The 25,790-nt window shown below is 55.4% G+C and overlaps 4 protein-coding genes across 4 annotated transcripts; 2 read left to right on the top strand and 2 right to left on the bottom strand.

Moving 5' to 3' along the window:
• The first annotated feature begins 19 nt into the window (after positions 1-19).
• ECI1 (enoyl-CoA delta isomerase 1) lies at positions 20-5,755 on the top strand. The gene is made up of 7 exons (XM_084216801.1): positions 20-88; positions 354-500; positions 1,477-1,604; positions 2,168-2,314; positions 3,162-3,283; positions 3,786-3,964; positions 5,266-5,755. The coding sequence occupies exons 1-7, from the start codon at positions 49-51 to the stop codon at positions 5,430-5,432; spliced, it is 930 nt and encodes a 309-aa protein (XP_084072927.1). The 5' UTR covers positions 20-48; the 3' UTR covers positions 5,433-5,755.
• A 127-nt stretch (positions 5,756-5,882) lies between these two features.
• On the bottom strand, positions 5,883-9,505 carry LOC311160221 (deoxyribonuclease-1-like 2; the record flags this gene model as incomplete). Its single annotated transcript, XM_084216803.1, has 8 exons — positions 5,883-6,038; positions 6,851-6,947; positions 7,090-7,244; positions 7,512-7,624; positions 7,699-7,799; positions 7,916-7,999; positions 9,003-9,091; positions 9,359-9,505. The coding sequence occupies 8 exons, from the start codon at positions 9,503-9,505 to the stop codon at positions 5,988-5,990; spliced, it is 837 nt and encodes a 278-aa protein (XP_084072929.1). The 3' UTR covers positions 5,883-5,987.
• A 1,694-nt stretch (positions 9,506-11,199) lies between these two features.
• Positions 11,200-14,182, bottom strand: LOC311160220 (deoxyribonuclease-1-like; the record flags this gene model as incomplete). The annotated part of the gene is made up of 8 exons (XM_084216802.1): positions 11,200-11,253; positions 11,548-11,644; positions 11,725-11,879; positions 12,140-12,252; positions 12,998-13,113; positions 13,237-13,320; positions 13,476-13,564; positions 14,036-14,182. The coding sequence occupies 8 exons, from the start codon at positions 14,180-14,182 to the stop codon at positions 11,200-11,202; spliced, it is 855 nt and encodes a 284-aa protein (XP_084072928.1).
• A 2,671-nt stretch (positions 14,183-16,853) lies between these two features.
• Positions 16,854-24,706, top strand: INTS15 (integrator complex subunit 15). Its single transcript, XM_084216625.1, has 6 exons — positions 16,854-17,118; positions 17,986-18,207; positions 19,494-19,659; positions 21,344-21,871; positions 23,432-23,471; positions 24,039-24,706. The coding sequence occupies exons 1-6, from the start codon at positions 16,927-16,929 to the stop codon at positions 24,208-24,210; spliced, it is 1,320 nt and encodes a 439-aa protein (XP_084072751.1). The 5' UTR covers positions 16,854-16,926; the 3' UTR covers positions 24,211-24,706.
• The last annotated feature ends 1,084 nt before the right edge of the window (positions 24,707-25,790 follow it).

Raw genomic sequence — 25,790 nt, forward strand, 5'->3', positions numbered from 1 at the left:
GCCCCGCCCTCTCGTTAGGCCCGCCCCGTACCCTTGAGCCTGCACAAGATGGCGGCTGCGACTCTCGCCCGCCGGATCGGCCGCTCAGGTGCGCCCGGACCCTGCCCCGACCGCTCCCTGCGGCGGGCTCGGCGTGTCCCCGAGCCCCCGCTGCCTCTCTGTGCCCCTCCCTTACCGTCAGGGCGTCCCACGCGTCCCCCTGCCGTGGGTTGGGGTGTCCCCATGTTCTCCCTGAGGGGGTCAGGGTGTCCCCGTGTCCCGCCGTGTCCGCGCAGAGCGGTTTTGGGGAGCGCCCCCCACACCTGTGGGTGGAGGTTCTGCTCTTCCCGTCCTTACCTGTCTGTGTCCCCCAGGTGTGCTGCCCCTGTGCTGCCGCCTCCCAGCGTGGGACAGGGCCCCCCGGCCGCCCCCCAGCCCCCTGCAGCCCCCGGGCCTGCCGCTCGCCCCGTGCCGTTCCTTCAGCAACAACAAGATCCAGGTGGAGCTGGACGAGAGCTCAGGTACGGCCGCGGTGTCACCCCCAGCCCACGGGCACTGTGGGGCACAGGCAGGATCCCTTCCACCCCTGTCCCGTGGCATGTGTGGCTCTGGGCATGGAAAGTCACCAGAGCCCCGGGTGTTGCAGATGGTTTGGAGGCTCGGGAAGAAGAGTTTGGGGTTGGGAGTCTCGCCAGTTGTGGGCACTTCGGTGGTTGGTGCTACAGACAAATCCTGGCTGTCATTGTCGCCTGGCTGTGCGTTGTCCCCTCTCTGGGGGTGCCTGGTTTGGGCACCTGGTAGAGTGGCAGTGCTCCATCAGGGAAGAGCTGTTGGGAATTTCTGTGACCTGGCTGCCAGGAATAGCTGTCACATGCCCATGTCCCTGCACTGAACAAAGGTGCCCAAGCCTCTTTCTGTGGCTTCCCAGGTCCTGCTTTCAGGTGTCTGGGTGCATCCTCGTGCTCTTCCCAGCTGGGCATGGCTGCAGCTCCCAGGCTAAGTGCTCAGGGAGGACCTTTTGGGTAGGGTAGTGCAGTGTGGGCAGGGACAAGGGCTCAGAGCCCTTCTCCTGGTGCTGACAGGCTCACAGCAGGTGTGTGACGCTCTGGACACAGGCTGTGTGCTGTGATAGAAGCTACAGGCTCGACCTTCCCCATTGAGCCCACAGAGAAGGGAACTGCTGGGCACAGTGACCCGGAAGGTGCCTGGGCTTTGGGACACGTGGGGTGCCACCACACATGGCCTGGTCTGTGCTCCAGTCCACCACCTGCTGAGTGACCCTGGCTTCTGGATGGATCTGGGCAAAGACAGGACCTTGCTCTTGGCTCTGCTGCGCTGGAAACTTTTTAACAGCCAGGAGTGCTGCTGAGTGGGAGTGGGAATGCACAGTTTGGTGAGGGAAACAGAAACAGGGAGGGGGGTGAAGCTCCCCTGGGCAGGGCAGTGTGATTTGCTGTGGCTGGGGCAGTCTGATGTCCCTGTGCTTACCCTGCACAGGTGTTGCCATGATGAAGTTCAAGAGCCCCCCAGTGAACAGCCTCAGCCTGGAGTTTCTCACAGAGTTTTCCATAAGCCTGGAGAAGCTGGAGAACAACCGGGCCTGCCGGGGTGTGATCATCACCTCTGTAAGGGTTTGCTCCTGTTTGGGTCACTGGCAAGGGAGGGCCCCCAGGCACCTTGGATTGGCTCAGGGAGGAGGGGAGTGGGTTCTTGGAAGGGCCATGATCTTTCTTCTGTGCCCTTTCCTAGCAGAAGAATGACAGCCAACTGTTGTGCTTTGTAATGAAAATCAAATCTGCTTATCTGCCAGCCTAAAACATGCTGTGACATCTCCTGGCTCACCCACAGGGAGCTGCTGTGAGATGACAGTGCTTATTTTCAGATGTGGTGTGGGGACGAGGTGGTGCCTGGTAATGGGACAGGACAGGTTTTGTGCTCTGTGGCTGATGTACTCACACAGGCACCCTGACAATGAGAAATTGTGTTGCAAGCAGGGGCCCAGCACTGCATGCCATGGTAATGGGGTAATCCAGGCAGTGGGAGCACTGGGGAGATATTTTCAGAACCCCAAAAGACCCTGATTTATAGCACATATTCATCACTTTCCCTTCCTCATCTGCCAGGCCAAGAGCTAAAGGGTCCTTTTTCCCCATGACTCTCAGTGACCTCTGTCTTTTCCCAATTCCAGGCTCTTCCCAAAATATTCTCCTCTGGCCTGGACATCACTGAGATGTGTGGGAAGAGCATAGAGCACTACACTGAGTTCTGGAGAGCCGTGCAGGAGATGTGGCTGCGGCTCTACGGCTCCAACATGGTCACAGTGGCTGCAGTCAATGTAGGTCCTTTGGGCCCACCTTCCTCAGGGTGCCATTGTCACCTGCTGTGGCTGCTCTGGGCTGTGTGGGCAGAGACAGCTGAAAAAACAGGCTGAAATTCATCCAGGGATGTATCTGTTGGGGTGTTCAGGCAAAACTCATGTCTGTCAGTTCTGTGGGGTGTGGGATGGTATGGCAGCGTGGGATGCTGCAGGCTCTGTGTAAGCTGCAGGCACTGCTGGGTTACATTTCAGCATTTCCAGCAGGTTTTGCTCCTCCAGCTGGGGTTCTTGGCCAGCAGGGAAGTGGTGCTGGAGTCTCCATGCCCATGGATGGGTCATTACATATTTGGTGTCTTGTTTTCATTTTCCAGGGCGGTGCTGCCCTGGCAGCTCACGGTGGTGTCTGTCCACAGCCCCCCAACGAAGGCTCTTGGGTTTTTTCTCAGGCATGCTGAGCAGCACTGAGCCGTGGAAAAGGTGGAAGGGAAATCTTCCCTGTGAGGGGGGTGAGGCCCTAGAACATGTTGCCCAGAGAAGCTGTGGCTGCTCCATCCCTGGGAGTGTCCAAGTCCAGGCTGCATGGAGTTCTGAGCAACCTGATCTAGTGGAAGGTGTCCCTGCCTGTAGCAGGGGGCTGGGAATGAAATGGGCTTTAAGGTGCCTTCCAACCCAAATCCTCCTGTGGTTCTATGAAACCCTGATAAACATCAGAAACCTTCTTTAGGATTGTTTTGAATCAGGTGATCAGAAATTTGGGGGACATCTGCTCTGTCGTCCTGCTGTCTTGTGTGCTCTGGAGTGATCAGCAAGGCTGGGGGGTGTTTGTAACCATGTTCTGGACTCACTGTGTCCTTCTCTCTGCCAGGGGTCCAGCCCGGCCGGGGGCTGCCTTGTCGCCCTGTCGTGTGACTACAGGATCATGGCAGAGAACCCCAAATTCAGCATCGGCCTGAACGAGGCCCAGCTGGGCATTGTGGCTCCCTTCTGGTAGGCCAGTGCCTCCCACTTCTAATATCATGTGTAGATCTCTAGAAGGAATTCATCTTCAAGGAGTTAATTAGTCAGTTCAACTGGTCATGGTGGTGTGGTTTGTGTGTCAGAGGTCAGGTATTTGCAGCTGCAGGAGATGACGCCTCATTTCTGTCCTGTCCTGTAGGTATCTGAAAAGCTTTCAGGCTGCAGAATGTCCTCACATCCTGCACCAAGGACCTCAGTTCTGGCCCTGCAATTAACTTCAGAACTAGTGCTGGGAGCTCTCATGGGTCAGGCTCAGTCTGGGAATAGACTTTTCACTGGGTACACTGGCTCTTCTCACACCATTTTCACATCATGACTGAGCCCACAGGTGCTGTACAGAGCACTGAACCCGAGGAGTGGGACCAGGATGCTCTCAAAGCCCTGAGCCTGAGGAATGGGAGCAGGGTGCTGTCATCTCTTGGTGTCTGGGTGAGCTGCCCCTGAGCGTGGCTTTCCCTCCCATCTCTTGCAGGTTTAAGGACACGTTTGTGAATGTTGTGGGATACCGGATTGCTGAACGCTCCCTCCAGCTGGGCTCCCTCCACCCTGCACCTGAAGCCCACAAGCTGGGCCTCGTGGACGAGCTGGTGCCAGAGGAGAAGCTCATGGAGAAGGCTGCAGCTGTCATGGCACAGTGGCTGGCCCTTCCTGGTAAACCTCTGGCAGAAGAGCAGGGCACCTGCTCTGAGTGGGAAGTGCTGGTGCCTGGGAGCTGTGTAATGGTTTCCATTTAAAGGGGAGGTTTGGATGGCTGGGAGGTAGGAAAGCTCAGCCCAGCAGCCTTGGGCTAAAGGACAGGGACACTGTGCTAATGTTTAGGGCACGTGGCTCCAGCTCAGCTCATCCTGCCAGCCCTGCTGAGTCAGTCTGGAGGTGTCTGAGCTCCACAGACAAACCGAATCTCTGTCTGTCAGTGGAGGTGTTAGCCCAGGAAAGCTGCCATGGAGCTGAGTGAACAGGCTGGGTGAAAGCTCCTGGGTGGCTGCCAGGCTGCCTTCATGGTCTGAATCAACTCTTGGCACTCTGGATGGCGGTGATGGGCCTGTGGATGACAGGCAGACAGCACAGGCATCGTGTGTTTGGGCTGCTCCATGACTGCAGCACAAGGTTCCTGGGCTGGGAAAGGGCTCTCCACAGATCTGCCCATGCCACCTCTCCTGCCTGTTGTCCTGGTGTTAGAGTGACACCTCACCCCCCAGGCTGGAGAGCATATCTCAGCTGTCCCCTCTCCTGACTTCCAGGAGGTCCCGTGCAGATCCTTCCCCTAAATCGGAGCTGTGTCTGGGTGGAGGTGGCTTCAGCACCCAGGTGCTGGAGCAATTCAGGGTTCCCAGTGTGTGGATGGAAGGGGTCAGTCCTCATTTCATTGTCACAAAGTGTATGATTAAAACATCTGTGCAGCAGATGTGCTGCACATCACCACACCTGGCTCTGTGAGGGTGTGAGCAGATATGTGCTCAAGGCCTCAGTCAGCTCCAGCAGCATCCACATATCCATGTGGAGTGGCACAGGCCCAGGGATGAGCTCGAGGGAAGTGTTGCTGGCTTTTGTACAGCATGGTTGGCAGGAGCAGACTGCCTTGCAGGGATTGAAGGGATTGGTTCAGCTTAGAGCCGCGGCAGTTTCAAATAAGGAATGTTGTTTGGTTGCTGGTATGTATTGGAGGTGGATATTGGGCTCTGGAGGGCACAGAAAGAATAAGGTACGCAACTTTTTGTTGTCTTTCCCGGTTGATCAGTCATTTCCCCACTGAGCAGTAAAACCATAATTTATTGTATGAGAATTTATCCAGTTCAGCTCCCAGGTGATGGGTTTTTCTTACCCCTTTCCCTGCTGCTTTCAAGAGCACTCTGCTGCGTGAGCTATCCCATTAGACCTGCATTTGATGGCACTGAGAGCTCGTCAGGGGTGAGAACAGGTCGTGTTCCTCATCCTTGCTGTCCTCTCTGCAGACCATGCCCGCCAGCTCACCAAGACCATGATGAGGAAGGCGGTGTTGGACCGCCTGGTAGCTCACCGCGAGGATGACATCAAGAACTTTGTCAGCTTTGTCTCAAAAGAGTCCATCCAGAAGTCCCTTCGCATGTACATGGAGATGCTGAAGAAGAGGAAGAGCTGAGGATCCAGCTGGTCCCTGGGAGGTCGAGTCACCCTCTGAAACGCTGCAGTAGCTGTTGGTCTCACAGTGAAGCCACCTGCAGTGCCACCTGCTCCCACGGCCACCCAGCTGCCCCTTCCCTTTGTGCCTGTAGAGTGCCTGACACCACTGCTGCCTTCCCCAAGGGCAGGGAGAGCCCACCCAGCCCCCCAAGGAATGGACAGGGACAGGGTCTCAACACACTGTGGCCCGAGCCTGATGGTCCTTGGATGTCTTCCCTCCTGTCCAGCAGTTAATCGTGAAATGAGGCTTGTCAATAAATCTTCAATGAGGTAGGAGATGGATGCTTTGGTCCATGGCTTGTCTGTGGTCACAGTGTCCTGGGTGGTGGCCTGTCCCCAGCTCTGGTTCATGGTGGTCTGGGGGGTCTGGGCACAGCCTGTTGCCCTCCTTCTCCAGACTGGCATTGGGGGCAGCCCATGCACAGGACTTGTGGATAGGGCTGAGTGGAACAGCTTCGTAGGGATTGGTGGTGGGAGCTGGAGCTGGATCCTGGTCTGTGGCTGCAGGAGGAGCTCAGGCTGCCAGTTTCACCTCGACTGGGTAGTGGTCACTGACTGCCAAGGCCTGGAGAAGGGCAAGAGGTGGGAGATGTTCAGTGAGCCATCATCCCTTGCTTTGCTGCTGGGGCTCGCAGGGCAGTCAATTGCCCTGCCAGAACCTTCTGCCTGCTGGAGGAGGCACACTGTCCCCAGCCCCAAGACACTCAACACACAAGGCTCTCATGGAGAGATGGCCAGGTGTGGCTTGGTGTGGGCACTGGCAAGGGGCCACCTCCCCTCCAAGCCCCCATGTCTCATCTGGGGACTCTGTGCCAATGATGGTTTGTTAAAGGTTGGCTTGAGCATGAGTCCTGCCCATGGAAGACAATAAAAAGCCCTGTGCATCTCTTCCCAATGGGGACAGACAGTGACCCCAAATCCCTTGTCCTGTTTCTACCTCTGGGTCCCTTGTCACCTTGAGCCCCTCAAAGACCTTTTTGCTCTCTACAACTTCCTGAAGGGGGCTGCAGACAGGTGGGGTCAGTCTCTTCCACAGGGCAGCACTGACAGAACCAGAGGACGCAGTCTCCAGCTACGTCAGGGAAGGTAGAGGTTGGATATTGCAAAAAAGTTTTTCACTGAAAGAATAATAAAGGGCTGGAATGCCCTTCCTAGAGAGGTGGTAGAATCACCATCTCTGGATGTGTTTAAAAAAAGACTGGACATGGCACTTGGTGCTATAGTCTGGTTGAGGTGTTAGGGCATAGGTTGGATTCAATGATCTTAGAGGTCTCTTCCAACCTCATTATTTTGTGAAAGAGACAATGACAGCCCTGCAGCCTGTGCCAGCTCTGCTTTGGTGCCTGCTAGAGCCCCAAATGTGTGATCCTGGCTCACCTCCTCCTGGTCCAGCTGGAAAGCACGCTGGAAATTGTAGATACCAGCTGAGTTGGACAGGATGCTTCTCTTCAGCTTGCTGCCACACACCACGATCCTGCAGGCAAGACGTGAGTGGATGGTGGGTGCCACTTCTGCCCCTGCTGGCAGTGCAGGCAGGCAGGGGGCCACCGGGGTGCCAGGGAAGGGGACAGTGGTGCCAGGGAAGGGGACAGTGGTGCCGTGGTGGCAGCGCTGACCTGTCATAGGCACAGTCTGACTTGCCCACGGTGGTGTCGGCGCTGTCGGGGATCAGCCACTTGAAGATGTTGCTGGTGCGCAGGCGGATGGATGGCCAGTCAGTGGACTGGACGTAGGAGCAGTCAGCATTGAAGTCCCCCAGGAACATCATGTTCTGCAGGGGAGATGGGAGATTGGGTGTTGGGCTGTTCCTGCCACCAGCCCTCCCATGGGGGTGGCAAGGACCACCCCGTCACAGGGCAGGAACAGGGTTCTCACCCCACCACTCCTGCACCAGCTGTGCTTGCTTCAAATCAGGACCCCAGTGTGGGTCAGACAGTCCCTGGGGCTCAGTGCACAACCTCTGTGTCCCCCCCAGTGCTGGTGATGATCACATCAGTCCCCCAACCTTTGTGTCCCCACCAGTGCTGGTGACACTCACATCAGTCCCCCACTTGTTGATGATGGCCAGGTAGACGTCGTAGAGCGCATCAATCTCAGCAACAGCGTCATGTGGGGCCGAGTGCAGGGGCACTAGCACTAACTCCTTCACCTCTGCCAGGGGAGAGGGATGTCAGCCCCACAGCCACCCCATGCCACAATCCATGGCCACTTGTTCCCCCACTTACTGGTGCTGGGTGCTGAGACCCTCAGGATGAATGGCTCCCTGCTGAAGACATCCTGGGGGTCCTCATATTGGTAGGTGTCCACCACTGACACAACGTCTGTCCTGTGGCAACAAAAGGATTGTGACTCTGGGACTCGGCACGGCCCCTGTGTCCCCTCCGTGGTGCTGGTGGCCCTGCAATGCCATGTCACAGGCTGCAGCACTGCCAGCCCCATTACCTGTAGATAAACAGGTACATCTCCTTGTAGTTCTCCCGTCCCAGGGGGCCGCTGATCTCATAGTCATATTGGGATGTGGATGCGCTGCAGAGACACAAAGGCAGGACAGTGACGTGTCTGGGACCATCCTGGATTGGCTTTGGCATGTCCAGAAGCTGGGTGGCCCCAGGGTTTGCACCAGCTGCTCCTGCTCTAGAGTTCCCATGGTCCACTGTGCCCTGGTTGTGGGGTGACAGGAGGTATAGCAGCTCTGAAGCCCCCAGTGCCTTTCCCCCAGGTGGCTCCTTGGGCACAGCATGACATGGGGTGGCTCCTGCCACCCTTTCTTTGCAGGGACATTCCTCGCTCCTCACTGTCATTTGCAGCAGAGCTAAATTAGGTCAGTGAGCAGCCTGGGGCCCTGCAGCACCCAGCGTCACCCTGCCTGCTCTGGCTGCTTTGTGACCATGCTGGAGGGGACACGGAAGGGGCGAGGACATGGGCTGGGCACACCTGCTCAGGAGCACTAGCTGCCTTTCAACACGGCAGCAGCAGCTTCCGCATGGTCCCGAGCCGTGCCCTCTCCCAAAACTGGGTCAGAACCCAGCTGGTGGAGGGGCAGCCGGCCTGCTGTGGACATTTTTAGCCCACTTCAGCAACCCCTTTTCCTCATAGGTGCCAGAACCACCTCCTCAAAGCATCATCCACTGCGGGGCCCATCCTGGGGTCCCCTGGCCACTCACAGGGTCTTGAGGGTTCACGATCTGCCTGTCCTTTCCTCCCCCTCTCTTCCTTCTGCCCTGTCCTATTGAATTTTGGAGACAGAGCTTGTCAGAGCTGTAGTTTCTTTCCATTCTGCATGCTCTGGTGAGCTCACAGCTTTCAGAAGGGATTTGTATCACTTGTATCCCTATTCCCTTCACTGGGTTATTCCCAGTGTTGTTTTGTTGTTTTTAGTGCCTCCTCCTTACCCCAGCAAGTCCTTTTTTTTTTTTTTTCCCAAAAAATAAACTCTCTGTGGATTGATAACTCTTTTTTGCCTCTTACTGCTCAGGCAGCCTGGCTTTCCCTGCTGGTGCTGCCATCCCAGTCCCAGCCCCTCTTGTACCTGTTGAGCTGCTCCATGAGCTCGGTGACGGCGCTGAGGTCGGAGTCGCGCACCTCCTGCACCAGCACCACGTCGTAGCGGCGCAGGACCTGCGAGGCCAAGGGGGACAGCTCAGGGCCAGTCTCCCACCCATCTCCCAGCCAGGGACATAGCTCCAGCTTCAGCACCATGGGGACTTGCGTGTCCCCTGAGGCCCAGGCAGATGTCCCCAGGGACGGCTCAGAGGGACTGTAGGTTGTGCCTGACACCCCAGCAAGCCTTCATCCGCCCAGGCCAGCCCCAGTACTGTGATGCCATCCCATCCTCGGCCACATCCCCACCTCTCTGACACAGGAGCCTTGTTGGGGCTCACTCACATTGATGATGATCTCTGCCACTTCCTTGTTGGACATCTTGGTGTCTCCAAAGGATTGGATGTTGAAGGCACCAATGCGCAGCACGGCAGTGGCTGGGCACAGGAGAGCCATAGCCAGCAGGGACAATTCCAGTGTCACAGTCCCCATTCTTCCAGAATTGATGCTGTGTCACAGGGGTGCAGGGATGGGAGATGAACTTGGAACACTATTTTGAGTTTGAGGTAGAGGAAAAAAACATGTAGATCCTTCTAAAGTCCTGGTGTGTAACAGTGTGTTGTGGTGGGCATTGCCCAGAGCAGGCTGCAGAGCTGGTGTGGGCAGTCTGCCAGCTCACCACTCCCAGAAGAAGGTAAATCCGGTCTCACCGCTGTGAGTCTGCCTCTTCCAGCTCCAGCGATCACCCAGCTCCACTCCCCCACCAGGGTGTCTTCACTGCCCACCAGCCCCATCCACCACCGCCAGCATTCCAGGCACCCCGGGCTTTTCCACATCCTTAAACTTCACCACAGCCCCACTGCTGGGGTAAGGAGCCTCATCCCAACTCGTCCCAGTTCATCCCAGTCCCACCTGGCCGCGGTTGCAGGCACTGATCCCGGAGCCGTCCTTACCTGGCTGAATGCGCAGCGCCTCTGCCCTGCCGGCAGTAGGACGGGCGGCTTTATTCCCAGCCGAGGTGCCGGCAAAGCAGGATGAGTCTGACACCCCCTGGGGGTTTTGACATAACTTTGTGCTCCTTCCCACATTGGGAAACCAAAAATCCCACAGAGCGACCGGGTGGGGCCAGCCCAGCCATCCCTGTGCTGACACAGCCAAGGACAGACAGGGATACTTGGAAATGCTGGGGCATCCCTGTGGGACTGGGTGGGTGTGTGGGACTTGGGGGGCTGCCATCTGGGGGGCACCTGGACCACAGAGTGGGCACGGTGGCCAGGCAGGAGGTGAAGGGCGCTGGCCTTAATTGGGTGATTCAGACAGTGTAATTAGAGGGAAGAGAAGGAAATGGCCAGTGTGTGGGTCAGGCAGGTGAGCACCACCAGCCACGGCAAGAGGGGATGGCTGCAAGCCCCTGCAGCAGCCCTGGTGTCACCCAGAGCAGCCCTACAGGTGACCCAAAGTAGCCCCAGGAGGGCTGGCATTCCCCATGCCAGTCCATGGCATCACCATGGCCCATGGCATCACCCCAGGATGACAACGGAGCTGGCTCTGGCGGCTGCTCATGCCAGGACTTGCCAGGCTCTCATGTGCACCTCCAGGTTTTGTGTCCTCACACCCAGTCTCGGGATGAGTCCCGTGTCCCTCGGTGCTGTGTCGGCACCGAAACCCCCTGGGAAGCCGCAAGCCCCCTGGAAGCTGACTCACGTCCTCCCTGCACCCTGTCAGCGCCCTGTCAGCAGCCCTGCAGCCAGGCAGGCTCTGTCAGGATGTGGCCCTGTGAGCTGGCAGAGGAGCATCCTGCACCCTGGAAAGGCTGGAGCCCCCCAGCCCCTTCCTAGAGTCCCGGCTTTGCCACCATCAGCTGAGAGGGAAGCAGTGCTCACCACTTGGGTGCAGGTCTCTTGATGGCAGGAGCCCTGGGGACCTCCCTGTGTCTCTGACAGGGGTCTGAGGGGCTGGGGCACCAGGGGCTGCTGGGGATACTGAAGGGACTTCCCTTCCAGAGCTGCAGAGGCAGGAAAAGGCTCATTTTTAATGGAAGCAGAAAGCAAAACATTTCCACAAGAGCTCAAGGACTCCTTGCAGGGACAGTGGGCAGCTTAGCTGGCACCAGTGGCATGTGGGCTCCCACGAGTGATGCAGGTGTGTGCTGGGGTGTCCTGGTAGCCACTGCTGTGGGGAGAGGCTCAGCGGGCTTTCAGGATCACCTCTACTGGGAAATGGTCGCTGACAGCCAAAGCCTGCATGTGAGGGAGAGCAGAGTCACCCTGACCACAGTCAACTCATAAACCCTGAGCTCATCTGGACCCACTGCCACTGTCATGGCTGGGACCCCAGCACTCCACTCCAACCCCTAAAATTTAGACCATACCCCAAAATGCTCGATCTGGAGGCGTTGATTTGGTACAACAGCTGGGGTCAGGCCACTCTTAGGTGCACCCTTGGGAACAGGGAGCCCTCCCACACTCCCAGGAGCTATGGTGGGGCAGATCCCAATGCTGCTGGGCTCATGCCCCACCCATCCCTTCACTCACATCCTTCATCTGGAGGTGGAATTTCTTCTGGAAGTTGTTGATGATGGCGGAGCCAGCTTCAATATCTTGGCGCAGGGCGGTGCCGCAGGCGACGATGCTGCCGAGGCATCGGGGAGTGTCAGTGCCCCTCAGTCCTCCCCATGGCAGCCCCCCGTGCCCCCCTGCCGCGGCACCCACCGGTCGTAGGCGCAGTCGGTGTCGCCCACGGTGGTGTCGGCGCTGTCGGGGATGAGCCACTCGCAGGCGGGGAGGGAGCGCAGGCGGATGGACGGCCACTGGGAGCTGGTCACGTAGGAGCAGTCAGCGTTGAAATCACCCAGGAAGATCATGTCCTGCAGGGCACAGCACTGAGTCCCCCTGCCCACTCACCTTACAGGGCAGCAAGGGCTCCCTAAAATCTTAAGGGAGATTTCTTAATCTACGAACCCCCCTGAGGTCACCCAGTGTGCAGGGACAAGCCCCCAGGAATGGCAGGAGGGCCATCCAGCAGCTCCCTGCTCTGATGGGTACAAGAGGCCTCCTGTGGGACATGTCCATCCCACCTGCCCACTTGCTGCCCTGGGTATGAGCCAATCTCCCCAACGCTGCTTACGTTAGTCCCCCACTTGTTGATGACATCGGTGTAGACGTCGTAGAGTGCATCGATCTCCTGTGCTGCGTGGCTGGGCTCCGAATGAAGAGGCACCAACACAAACTCCTGCACCTCTGCAGGACAGCTGGCCATCAGCCCCTAGCTTGGTGCTGCTCCTGAGCAGGGAATGGGAACCCCAGGAAACCACCCCAGGCCAAGCCCCAGCTACTGGCCAGGAAAAGTAGTTGAAGGGAAAGGGTGTGTTGAGTTTGGTGCTCTGCCTGTCCCTCAGACTGGAAATTCCAGTGGGGAGTTGCATGCCTTGGTGCATTGTTTGGGGTTTGCTGCTTGTTTCCCATTAGCATTTGCCAGCCAATATGGTTTTGGGCAGGAGATGGAATAGTGTTTGTGCCCTGAGGAGGTTCTCAGGAGGAGGAGGTGATGGCATGGGGTAGGCAGTGGAACAAAGTGGGAAGTGGGACATGATGGGAGATATAAGGGATGACAGGTGATAGGAGATGGTACATGATGGGAGATGGCACCCAGCCAGAGGAAGCAAATGGTGGGATATGACACAAGAGGGGAGCACAAAATGGGATATAGGACATGGTGGGAAGCAGCTGGAGATGTGAGATGGCACACAACTGGAAAGAACTCATGGTGGGAGATGCCAGGTGGTTGGTAGGAGGCACATGGGGAAAACAGCAGGGGTTGCTGGCCATGCTGGGCAGGGACATGGGATCCCTGGGCAACCATGGGTGGGACCCTGGTGAAGAATTGCAACCCCCCTATGCTTGGCAGGCACAGCTCTGGGCTCAACCCTGCGTGGAGGGGACCCTGTGCCAGGTCTGGGCATCCTCCAAGGTCAGCTCTGCTCACGTGTGGTGGGTGAGGAGAACTTCACAATGAACGGCTCCCTGCTGAAGGTGTCAGTCCCACAGGATTCGCAGCCATCATCGTAGTAGTAGCTTCCCAACACGGAGACCATGTCTGACCTGAGGGAGGAGAGCAGGGCAGCCCCCAGCACTGCTCCTGCACAGCCCGGGCCCCCAAAGGTACCTGACCGCTTTGGGGGCTGCTGGGGAGGGTGGCAGGTGACACCTGGCAGCATCCCTTACCTGTAAATGAAGAGGTACTGCTCCTTGTAGGTGCCCCGACCCAGGGGGACGCTGACCAAAAAGTCGTATGGGCGCTCCCCAGCACTGGGAGCAAGTTGTGGAGAGGGTGAGAGGAGGCTCCTGGTGCTTCCCAGCATCCACCAGGCTGTCTCCAGCTGTGCCAGAGGTGCCCTGGCATGGCTGGGATCCATCCCAGAATCCCCTTTGCAGTCATTCCCACACCAAGCCATTGGGGTCACCTGTTGAGCTGGTCCATGAGGTCATTCACGGCACTCAGGTCGGCATCCCGGACCTCCTGCACCAGAATGATGTCGTACTCCGACAGGATCTGGGGGGACAAGGTCAGAGCGGCTCTCCCCTGGCCAGGAGCTGCTCTGTGGTCGCCTTTCTGGGCTGCAAAGGCTTCCAGGTTGGCAATGGAAGGGCAGCAGGGACCTCAGGGCCAGGGAGGGGACCCCTGTGCTGGTGTACTCTGGCTTGGAAGGGCCCTGTGTGTCCACCACCACCTACCCAGCAGCTGCTCCAGGGGAGGAACCTGGGCAGCATCAAATTCACCCAGCCCTGACTGGGGACCTGCAAGGGTGGAGATGGCCTGAGGTGGGAGATGGTGATGGGGGAAGAGCAGATACGTGGGTAGATGAAGGCATGGATGGATGGATGGATGGATGGATGGATGGATGGATGGATGGATGGATGGATGGATGGATGGATGGATGGATGAAGCAGGTGTCCCACTGCCCAAGCTGGCTGCCTCCCAGAGAGCAGAGCATGTCCAGGCCTGCTCCTCCCCCCCACTCACAGAGACGATGATGTTTGCGACGGTCTGGTTGGCCATCTTGGTGTCCCCAAACGCTCTGATGTTGAAGGCACCAATCTTCAGCGTGGTGGCCACGTGCAGCAGGAGAGCTGTGGCCAGCAGCGACAGCACCAGCCTCGAGGCTGCCATCCTGTGCAGAGGTACAGGAGGGGCTCAGTCCTCCTGGCTGAGAGAGGGACTTGGGACAGACAATAGGGATAACCAGGGTATTCCCACTGGGAGGTGTCTGTTTTCTGGGGAACCACCAGGATGCAGGGATTGGGGCTCTGTTGCATGGAGCCTTATCCTACCTGTCCCTCCTAGAAGGTCACTCAAAAGGCTGGAGTGGAAAATTCCCTGGTCAGAAAATAAATACTATTTTGTAGCGACACAGAGCAGTCACTTCCTCATTCCCCATGAGGAAGAGCTCAGCCTGGACACCTCTTCTGGCCTGGGATTGGTAGCAGTGGCCCGGGACTCCAAAATCCCTTGGCTTGTGCCTCTCCCACCTTTCCCTGGATCAGTGCCAGAGACCCCAAAGACCCTACAGCAGCTGTGCTGGGACAGAGCAAGGGATAGATCCTGACACCCCTCCCCACCTTCCTCACTGCCTGGAGCATCCTCACCTGGGGTAACCTGCCCTCCCCTGCCCCCATCCCCCAGCAGTGCCCCTGCCCCATCCTCACCCAGCTGGCTCCCTCAGGACCCTCTGCAAAGGCAGTGATGCAGCTCCCACCCACGGGGAAGGCATCTGGGAAGTATTTCCCGTGGCACTCGACTGCCTTGGGCTAATATTTTACCAGATCTGAGCCCTGAGCCCTGCCCAAGCCTGGGCTCCTGAGTGCCTGAACTCACCCAGAGCCTGATAAATGGGCTGAGGGATGGGAAAATGCTCCAGCTTTGGCACACCAAATCTGAGCCTGAGGAAGGATCTGCTGGCCTCAGGCTCACTTTTCCTTCTGGGGCAGCTGCTCTAGTCAAATCCTCACTGTTCCCACTTGCACTCCTGCTCCAAACTCTTCCCTCTAACACCACAGTCCCTTCAGTTGATAACACAGCCATTTGGCAATGCCATGATTTGGTCATGCCAAAAACTGCCCAAAGCCCCATAAATCCTCCCCACTCCTGGAGAGCACAGCAGCCTCTGAACCTCCCAGGCAGAGGCACCTACAAGGGGCATATTCACCCCCAAGCTGCACCCGGGTTTAGTCCAGCAGAGCATCGTGGTAGAATTGAGCTGGAGGAGGTGACACTGTCAAGGGAAGCTCCTGGGGGTGTGGGAAGAGAGGAGAGCAGGACCTACCTTTGGTGTTGTCCAAGGACTCTGGAAGGGGAAGGATCTGCACCTGCATTTATGGAGAGGGACACTCTCTCCTTGCCAGGTGGGTGCCCAGCCAAGGATCATGTGAGGCCGCAGGCTCCATATGGCATTTTTCACGGAAGCAAAGGTCTGCTCAGTGAAAAAAGAGCTCTTTCAACCTCTGCCAATGCCTTCCACCACAGGTAAGGCCGAGAAGGGATTAAAATGCCAACAAGAGCTCTGCAAGGTGGAATGAATGTCAGAGATCTCTTGTGGGGATCAGCAGCTTCCCAATACATGGCATGGACAACTCTCACTCATCACCAGATACAAATTCTCTCAAAAAGTGTTTATTTCACCAACACAAATCATTCTCACCCAGTACCCCACATTTCTAACAAGCTGTGAATGTGCTGGGGCCAGCAGGAGCCATCCCAGTGTGGTCTTTGGGTGTGAAACCAAAAGTCCCAAAGGAATGACAAATCCCCGCCGTGGTGTCCATCCCCAGACCCTCCCCAGGCGGTCACCTGCCTCAGGCCTTGTCCCTGGGAGGGCCATGCAGTGCTGGGGGGTGGCAGCCCTCCACCCCAGCCGCTCCCGCAGCTCCCACAGCGCTCTGCCGGCGGCCTTGGCTGATGTCCCTGACCCCAAAGGCAGCTGTCGTGGTTCCCAGAAGGTGTGCAGTGATCCCTAGGGGGCTGGGGGCCCTGCCAGCCTCTCCCCTGGAGCCAGGCACCCTCCAGAGAAGGGGTGCTCCCCACAGTGGGATCAGGGCTGACCTAGAGCCCCCCAACAGGCTCCCCAGGTTGGACTCAGGTTTCCCCAGCCAAACCCTCCATGGTCAATCCCTCTTCAGGTCAGGAACCCCCCCAGGGGACAGACCCAGGAGCAAGACCCTCCTGAGCCAAGGTCCCCCCCAGATCCTGTCTCACCCAGGCTAAGACCCCCTCAAAGTAGATCCCAGGGCTTAACACCACTTCTGGGCCAATACCCCACAAAGATCAGAGCCCTTTCATGCCAAGACCCCCAGGGCTAGACCACCCTCAGGGCCAATACCCCTACCCAGGGTTTAACCCAACTTCTGCACATCCCACAAGGGCAGCAGGAACAAAGGTGCACTTCCCAAAGCCCACAGCCAAGAGCCAAGCTTCTCCCAAGCCAAGAGTCCCTGAGCCAGCCCAAGGAGCAGCCCCCAGGGCCGATATCCCCTCATGCCCAGAGCCCTCCATACTGAGACCCCTTGACTCAACCCCAGCACCAGCCCCGGGGCCAAGATCCCTCCAGGGCCAAGACCCCCTCAGGGCCAGGCCCCTCCCAAGGCTGGGACCGCCTGTGTGAGTCCCCCAGGATAAGCTGCCCCCATGCCCAGGTGCCTCCCGCCCATCCCGGGCCCGGTTCCCTCACGGCCAGGCCCCGCCATTATTCCTCGCAGGCCCGCCAGGGGGCGCTGCCAGCGGCGGCGCAGCGCGTGGCCATTTTTGTCCTGGCCGGGCCGCCGTAGCGCCCGCCCGTCCGCGCCGCCGAGGGGAGGCCGCGCCGAGCGGGGCCGGGAGCGGAGCGGGACCGGGAGCGGGGCCGGGAGCGGGCCGGGGCCATGAGCGACATCCGGCACTCGCTGCTGCGGCGGGACGCGCTGAGCGCCGCCAAGGAGGTGCTCTACCACCTGGACATCTACTTCAGCAGCCAGCTGCAGAACTCGCCGCTGCCGCTCGTGGACAAGGGCCCCACGGATCTGCTCGAGGAGTTCCTCTTCCAGGTCCCCAAGGAGCGCGGAGCGCCGCCCAAGGTGCGGCACGGACAGCCCGGGCGGAGCGGGACGGGCGCGGGGGGCACGGGTCGGCAGGCCCAGGAGCTCAGGACAGGATCCCTGCTGCAGCCTGAGGCCTCCGAACGGGACAGGCTCCCTCCGGCGCGGGCTGCTGCTGCGGGCTGAGGGCTCAGATGGGCAGGACTGGGTCCCTGAGGCTCTGCTGCTGGAGACTGAGGGCTCAGATGGGCAGGACTGCGTCCCTGAGGCTCTGCTGCTGGAGACTGAGGGCTCAGATGGGCAGGACTGCGTCCCTGAGGCTCTGCTGCTGCGGGCTGAGGCCCCAAGACGACAGCCTGGGGTCCCTGGGGTGCTGGTGACTGAGGTTTTTGGTAGGGAGGGTGCTGCTGTTGGGTTGCCCAGGATTCTGAGGTGTGGTGGAAGCCCTGGGGACTGTCCAGAGCCCCTGAGTGCTGCAGCTGGGCCCTGCCAGGGTTTTTTGGGGGGTTGGGGTGGAGCTGGGGCTCAAAGACCAGCAGTGAGAAGCCACAGCTGCTGGTGACTGTTGGGGTATGTGGCCTCAGTGCTGCTATTTGCAGAGGGAGGAAATATTTCCCCCCTCCCAGCAATGTCAGTCTCATCTCTCATTTGGTGGCCAGCATTTGCAGGTGCAGCAAGCACCAGCTTTGGGTGTGCAGGTGTTCAGATGAAACCTGGAGCTGTTCAGTGTCACCACATAAATGCAGTGGTGGTTCAGGAAGCTTGGAGGTGTGTGCTGTGCATAAAAATTGAGTCCCTCAGCCCAAAGGGAAGCTCTCAGCCTTTGCTGTTCCTGTCTTTTCACTTGGTTTGTGGTCCTTCAAGAGGCTCGGTGTATTTTACAGCTTTGCTTTTGTTTTCTTTCAGAGACTGACCCCACTTCAGGAACTTCAGCTCCTTGAGATCATGTGCAATTATTTCCAAGAGCAGACCAAGGATTCAGTCCGGCAGGTCATCTTTTCATCTCTCTTCAGCCCCCAGGGGAACAAAGCAGATGACAACAGGATGGCCCTGCTGGGGAAGCTGGTCTCCATGGCAGTGGCTGTCTGCAGGGTGCCTGTGCTGGAGTGTGCTGCCTTCTGGCTGCAGGTACAGCTCCTGTGCAGGCAGGGGTGCCTTGGGGAAGGGGTCAGGGCGGGCTCCAGGGTGGGCACAGTGAACTGGGGCACAGCTGGTCACAGTCAGCTGCTCCTTCCTGGCAGTTTCAGCTGCCCCCATGTCTGTGCTTGTGCCCATTCCTGTGCTCTGGCATCAGGGAGAGCTTTGCCAATCTATTCGTGTGCTGCAATGGAAGAAAAAAATTGTTTGGGTGGTTTTTTTACTGTCAGTGAAAGTTTTAATAATCCTCCCCAATCCCTGCATGTTGAAAGAGCTCAGTAGAGGGTTTGACCAAAGCAGGGAGCAAACCTTGGTCACATTGCCTGAAGCTGACTCTGGAGTTTGGGAAATTAACCCTTCCTGATGTGCAGGTTTGGGTGTGGAAGAGGCAAACCCCTGTCTTGAAATTTGGGCACAAAATACCTGTGTCTGTCTTCTGTGAATGCAGTAGGTTGGAGATCTCCTCTGTCTTCTCCTTTCCCACTGAGATTCCCCACTGTGGGCTTTGGGAAATGCTCCTTTGTTCCTGCTGCCCTTGTAGGATGTGCAGGAGTCACAGCTGACACGGGGCAAGAGCAGGAATGCTGTGCTGGGAGGGAAGGTGGGAGGAGGCAGATCTCCTGTTTGCTGGGGGTCCCTTTTCTCCCACATGGTGAGCCTTTGGGAGGGCAGGATGGGATATAACCTGGAGAGCAGGACAAGGTGTAGTTTTATTTCAGATGGCAGCTTTTAAGTGATGTGAGGATTCCACAGAATATTTTCCACATTAAAAATATCAGGCATGGCAACTGGACCAGTTGAACTACAGACCTGTGTTAGAATCATGGAATCACAGAATGGATTGTGATGGAAGGGACCTTAAAGCTCATCCCATTCCACCCCCTGCAGGGACACCTCCCACTATCCCAGGTTGCTCCAAGCCTTGTCCAGTGTGGCCTTGAACACTTCTAGACCAGGTTGGAGAAGCCACAGCTTCTCTGGGCAGCTTGTGCCTCACTGCCCTCACAGGGAAGCAATGTTGCTGAAGTAGTAAAAAAAAAATCTCTAAAAGATCTATTGATCTAAAAGGTTTCAGTTTTAAGCCTCAGATTCTGTAAATTCAGGGTAGCATCATCTATTTTGATATTGCAATACAGTGGTTTTATTTCTGTGAGGGTGAGTGTTTGATGTGCTGAGAGAGAGCAACCACGGTAATGCAGTGCCACAGGTGGGGACACAGCCCCTGGAGCAGCCTGTGACAGGTCTGATCTGGTGTCCCCTGTGTGCTGTCCCTGCAGAGGACCCCAGCTGTGTTCTGTGTGAGGCTGGCCCGAGCCCTGGTGGATGACTACTGCAACCTGGTGCCAGGCTCCATCCAGACCCTGAAGCAGATCTTCACTGCCAGCCCTCGCTTCTGCTGCCAGTTCATCACATCAGTCACTGCTCTCTACGACCTCTCTTCAGGTAAAAGTGCCTCTTTCCAAGTGAGAGGTGCAGTGTAATGCACCACCAATGAACTGTTGCAAGAGATGTAACTGCTCGAGTGCTAAAGAGGTGTTACCATGTAATTATTGCCAGAGGAAGCTCAGGGGTGTGGCTGTGCCTCATCTGGCACTGGGGTGAGAATAAAAATAACCACTCTGTGGCTGAGGTGGAATTCCAGCCTGGTTTGGGTTGGAATGGACCTTAAAGCTCAGCTTGTTCCACCCCCTGCCATGGGCAGGGACACCTTCCACTTGACCAGATTGCTCCAAGCCCTGTCCAGCCTGGCCTTGGACACTTCCAGGGATTTGGAGTCCACAGCCTCTCTGGGAAACAAAGGAGAGTCTTTGCTGGAGAAGCAGCCAGGACCACCTGACACAAAGGGCGTTATCCTCACAGAGGGCAAAGGACATGGGACCTTGTTGACTGAGCAGCTCTGGGAGTGAAAGTTGATCTGTCTGGGCTCAGTCAGCCCTGAGAGAGACTCAGGGCTGCCTGTCAGTCTGATCCCTTCCAAAAAGGAGAGAAACAAATTCTGAATGTTGGTGGGCTGGAGCAGGATTTCTGTGGAGCAGTGGTGAGAAACACAATCAACATAACTCCAGTGCACACTCTTTTACTGTGTGTGTGACCTGCCAGTGATACAGTCTGTTGTTGCTCAGCCACTTGTAGGTGTCTAAAATAAGATTGATTTAGCTCTTCCCAGCCACAGAAAGCTCATGGTAGACCAGAGAACAGCCATACACTAAGTACCAACACCACCTATGATCCAGAAAAGCAAATGCTATTATTGATAAAGGAAATGCTTTGCACACTCTTCTCCAGAGAAAGAGCTTGGCATTACTGAGGCTGAAAGAGAGGTTTAGACTTAGCCTTTATGTTGTTTTTATAAAGTATTTGGTAGAGCTCAGAGCATATTTTATATCCCATCATCATGTCAGAAAGACAAGTCAGAAAGGAAATAACTTGAGTCATAGGAAGTAATTTTTTAATTCCTTGTTTTATTTGAGATGTTTCTGGTGACACAAGAAAAGGGAGCTTGCTCTTCCAATGCAGCATTCCCCCTGTGACAGGATGATGTGTCAGAGTTTCTCTTGTCTGTAGTCAAGTTCATGACCATCTTTTACTTCTCACCTGAAGCTTTACATAATCTTATAATCCTTTATATGTCATGTAATTGTGTTGTTGCAGTGTGTTTTTCCACAAGACACGTTTGTTTAGGTTTGTAGGTATTAAAATAAATGAGTTAAGTTATTGGCACTTCCTTCTCTTCACCCAACAAGCTTTTCCTATTTCCCTTGCCCATTGTACTTCCTGTGGCAAGGGATAAATGGAGACTTAAATTAGGGAAAAAAAGAGCAGATGATGGGTGGCAGAGAAGAAAATGACAAGAGAATCTTGGCTGGGAAAGGGGATAAATATCAGTGTTTGGTGGTGTGTTTTGAATAGGTGGGGGAGGTGAAGGTGACAGAAACATGGTTGTGTCCTCCCTGGAACAAACTACCTTTGGTGTCTTGGGAAAAACGGCAAAACTGCGGAGGTTCAGAGATTGTAATTGGGACAGCGTAGGATGGGTGTGTGGGGGAGACTAATTAGAACCTGAATTAAAGTAATAAATAAAGTAACAAAGCCTCATCTTACCCACCATTAACTCTCCTATCTGCAGATGACCTGATCCCTCCCTCAGACCTGCTGGAGCTGATTGTCTCCTGGATCTTTGAGGACCCTCGTTTGATCCTGATCACCTTCCTGAACACTCCCATCGCAGCCAACCTGCCCATGGGCTTCCTGGAGCTCACCCCGCTCACCGGCCTCATCCGCTGGTGCGTCAAGGCCCCCCTGGCCTACACCAGGAAGAAGAAGGCCTCTCTCTCCAATGGACACGCTCCCAACAAAATTGCCAAGGACTCATCTTCAGGAGAAGACGGGGATTGCCACCAGCTCTATTCCAAGCTGCATCTGAGTGTCCTGCAGGTTCTTATGATGCTCCAGGGGCATTTAACGGAGAAAAACCTTTATGGGCGCCTGGGGCTGGTACCCTTTGACCACGTGGTTCCTCTGGTGGAGGACATTAACAGACTGTCTGATGAACTCAATCCTCTCAATGCATCCAAAGAGATTGAACTTTCTCTGGACAGGCTGGCTCAGGCTTTGCAAGTGGCCATGGCATCAGGAGCTCTCCTGTGCACCAGAGGTGAGTTGTCTGCGGGGCTGGCAGAGACCTGGCGTGGGATTCTTCTCCTCCAGAAGTTGTAAGAGGCAGTTTTGGGGTGAGGGAAGTAAAGATCAAGGTGTTGACAACATAATTAGTAATTTGCTCCTGTTAGAAAGTGATAGTGCACAAAATAGTTGGATGGAGAGTAAGAAAGGAGAGATCACTGCTGTGGGTGGGTCAGGCATTGCTTTGCAGAGTGGGGACTGATCCACAGCCCTGCACTGTGTACCAGGGGGTTGTATCTGGGTGTCTGACACTTTGTTCCCCTCAGAATTGCCTGTAGCTCTTTCAAAAGCACTCTTTGATTTTCTTCAGTTTAAGTTCTCTGAGTCTGCCTGCTGGAGGAGAGGCCATGAAGCACATAAACCCCTGGGTGGGTGTGCTAGACAAAGAATTTGAAAAGCAAATAATTTGTCTTCAACTGAAACTTCTAGGACTTCAGCTCACCTTTAATGAGACCCCATTACAGGGGTGTCCAAATTCAGCAAAACTCAGTAAAAAAGGGCTGCTAACATGGCTTTTGTCTGGCTTTCCTGTCTCCAAAGCCAGTTCTTTCCAAAAGACATGCAGAGAGACAAAGGGGAAGTGGCCCAACACAGGGCAGGGTCAGCCACACAGACTCTTTTCTTGTGATATTCTCTTAAAACCAGACAATTTTAGGTTATACCAGAGGGCTTGAAGCTCTCTAACAGCTGGGACATTAAGTGCAGACACAACTGCAGAGAGTGCCTAAGCAGGGATCTGATGCTTTTGTCCCGGCTGAACCAGGCTGGTCAAATTTCCCTGTTCTTCCTTCTCATCTTTTATAAAGTAACTGAGTGTTATAAGAACAAACTGAACTCACAGGTTTTTGATCTGAGGGCTGATTTCAGCTGTGTTTGTTCTTGGCTGGAACATTCTGAGCACTTGCTCTTTCTGTGGAAGGTAGTTCAGTGTAAGGGGCTGCTGAAATACCAGATATTTCAGTGTTTTGGGGTTGTGTGTCTACAAATGCAGGAGTTTGTTCTTAAGCTATTCCTGAAAACACTTTATCAATGGGATATGTTGTTAGATTCCTTGCTTCTAGCTCTTCTGCTTTAGCAGAGGTTTGGAGGTGGTAAAAAAGGTGCAATTTCCATTCTTTACAGTAACAGTGGTTAAAAAACCCAAAACCAATACAAAACAGGTACTGGGCAGAGTCAAACTTTGTGCTTCCTGTGTCTCACTTACTTCTTGTTGATGTATTGGTATTGCAAAATCCATCCTAAGGTTTACCTGTCTTAAATGTCAAACATATATAACAATGAAGGGGCTGGTGGGGAGAGTTGGTGACATTGAGAAACATTTTCTCTGTAATGAAGGTTTTGGGCCTGAGAGAGGGATTCTGGATCTCTTGCTGACTGATGGTGATGACAGATTACTGACAGATTCAGTAATCAGTAATTAATCAGTAAAATTAATGATTATTCAGTAATCTGACCTTCCTAGAAAGGACAGCAGAGAGGAAAACCACTCTAATTTCTGCTTCATCCTTATTGTTAATCTTGTGTCCTCTTTCAGATGACTTGAGGACTGTGTGCTCCAGGCTACCACATAACAAGTAAGAGACTTTTTGCAGCTGTGTTGGCTTTGATGCATGTTCCAAGACACTCAAAGGCTGCTGAGACAAAATCTCCTCTAAAAGTTTGTTCTTGTGGAATTTGGCCTTTATTCACCTGCACTTTAGCCCAAGGATGAAGGTGACACAGTGCTGGCTGCTTGTTCCCTGGATTCCTGACAGAAAGGGGCTTCAGTGCTCCCACCTGTGGGTGATCTTTCCCAGTGTGTGTTAGAACAAAGGCACAGGAAAGGGAAATGAAATTCCAGCAAGGAACCTGCCCCTAAATTGCCCCGTCTCTAATTCCCCGCTGGTTTTACTTGACTCTAAGCTCTTGCCTTTGCAATTGCTTCTTGCCTTTGCAGTTGCTTCTAGCTTTGCAATTGTTTCTTGCCTTTTTGCAAAAAAGAGCAGGGCTTAAAAAAAGGGGTGGGGGGGAAGGGAGAAAAAAAAGTCTCTGTGTCACTGTTCCCTTGGCGCTCAGCGCTGTGAGTTGGATGTAAATTGTCCTTAGAGCCACGACAAAAGCTCCTCTAATCATCTCCCCCCTGTCTGAATTTCTTTCCACAGCCTGCTCCAGCTGGTGATTTCGGGCCCGGTGCAGCAGCCGACGCACGGGGCTCTGCCGCCGGGGTTCTACCCGCACATCCACACCCCTCCCCTGGGCTACCCCGCGCTGCCCGCGCACCCCGTGCAGACCTTCATCCCGGGAGTCACCTTCCCCTACCGGCCCATCCGCTAGCCCGAGCGGTGCCCGGCTGCCCCAGAGACAGCGAACAACCGCCCCGGGAGCGCCTTTCCTTTCCTTTTCCTCTGCGGAGCAAAGCCGAGCTCCGCCCGCGCCCTGGGGCTGGGCGCGGGATGCACATCCCGGGACAAAAGGAGGGGATGGGAACGGACAACAGCAATTCCTCTGCAATTCCTCCATCAAAACCTCTGCGGGGTGTGGAGGTTTTTTTGATGTTCCTCAATGGTGTTTTGCAGCAGCCCGGAGCTGTTTACATCAGGGTGAGCCCGGCTGCTCTGGCTGTGGGAGGGCCAGAAGGGAAGGCCTTGTGTGATTTTATTTTTTTTTTTTCCCCAAGCTATTCCACTCCAGCCTGCTTGTTTCTTTGTAAATGTTTGTATCTATAGCTACAGAGTATGTGTACACTGTATATTTTTGGAAGGCGAAGGTTTGTTTCTGAAGCACAAGGTAGAGTAAAGCAGCACTTCCTATTAAAGGAAACAATTTAAGAAGCATCAAAGGAATCTGCTGCTTTCTTTTTCGAACAAGTTCAAACAGTTGGATTCTTCTCTTTCCAGAGATTAGAAGGTCCAGCTTGTCAGGCCTGCGCTGGGGTGGGGACAAAACCCATCTGGGGCTGCAGTGACCCATCGACCTCCCTGCTGAGGAAATGCCCTGTACACACTTCACTCAGTGCTTCTTGAGAATTTGGGGTGAGATTTGGGGTGTTTTGTTAATGCTGGCTGGAAAACTGGCCAAAGGCTGGCAGGGCTGTGCTGGCCAGCTCTGAGTGCAGCACAGGAATGCATGGAATCATCCTGGGAAGGACAGCAGAGCTTGCCAAAGGTGGTGTCCAGCCCCTCTGTCCTGCTGTGCTTCTCTGAGCCCCCTCTGCAGGATGAGAAAGCAGGAAAAAGGGGCTTTTCCTACACATCAGAGGGGTGACAAAGAGCTCTGCTGCTGCTGCTGTCCTGTGGGAGGAGATGTGGCAGCTGTGGTTCCACACTGGCTGCAAAAAAAAGGGCAAATTAAGGTGGGAAAATCTGATTTGAATGGAACAGCTGGCAAGGAGAGTGTGGAATTAAGTTATTAATTTTTATTAATAATAATCATGGAGTAGTTAGGGTTGGAAGGGACTTCTGGAGATCCCCTAGTCCAACCTTCAGTTCAGCTGAACCCATAATAAAAATAGGATCTTTAACTTTTGGTCAGGCAGTTGGACTAGGCAATCGTTGTAGGTGCTTTCCGACTGAAATACCCTGCCTCATCTCACTTTTTAGAGTTTCAACAACAAGGAGAAACCCTTAAGAACTTCTGATTTCAGGATTAGAACCATGAATGGCACCAAGTCCTTACACTGCATGACAGTTCTCCTGCCTCCTGTCCCTCTGAAGGACTGAGGGAAACTTCCGGCCAGGTGACCCAGGGCCGTGACCAGCCCCACCTCCTGTTTCCCAAGCGCCTGCGCTCAAGGACTCTCCCTTAATTACCCCTCCTTTAATTACCCTCCCTTAATTACCGACCGCGTTCCCCGCGCGGCGCCGCCCACGTGGCCTCAGGAGACCGGCGCGCCCCTGTGCGCATGCGCGGCGACC

This window comes from Fringilla coelebs (assembly GCF_963513975.1).
Source record: "Fringilla coelebs genome assembly, chromosome: 16".
NCBI lineage: Eukaryota > Metazoa > Chordata > Aves > Passeriformes > Fringillidae > Fringilla > Fringilla coelebs.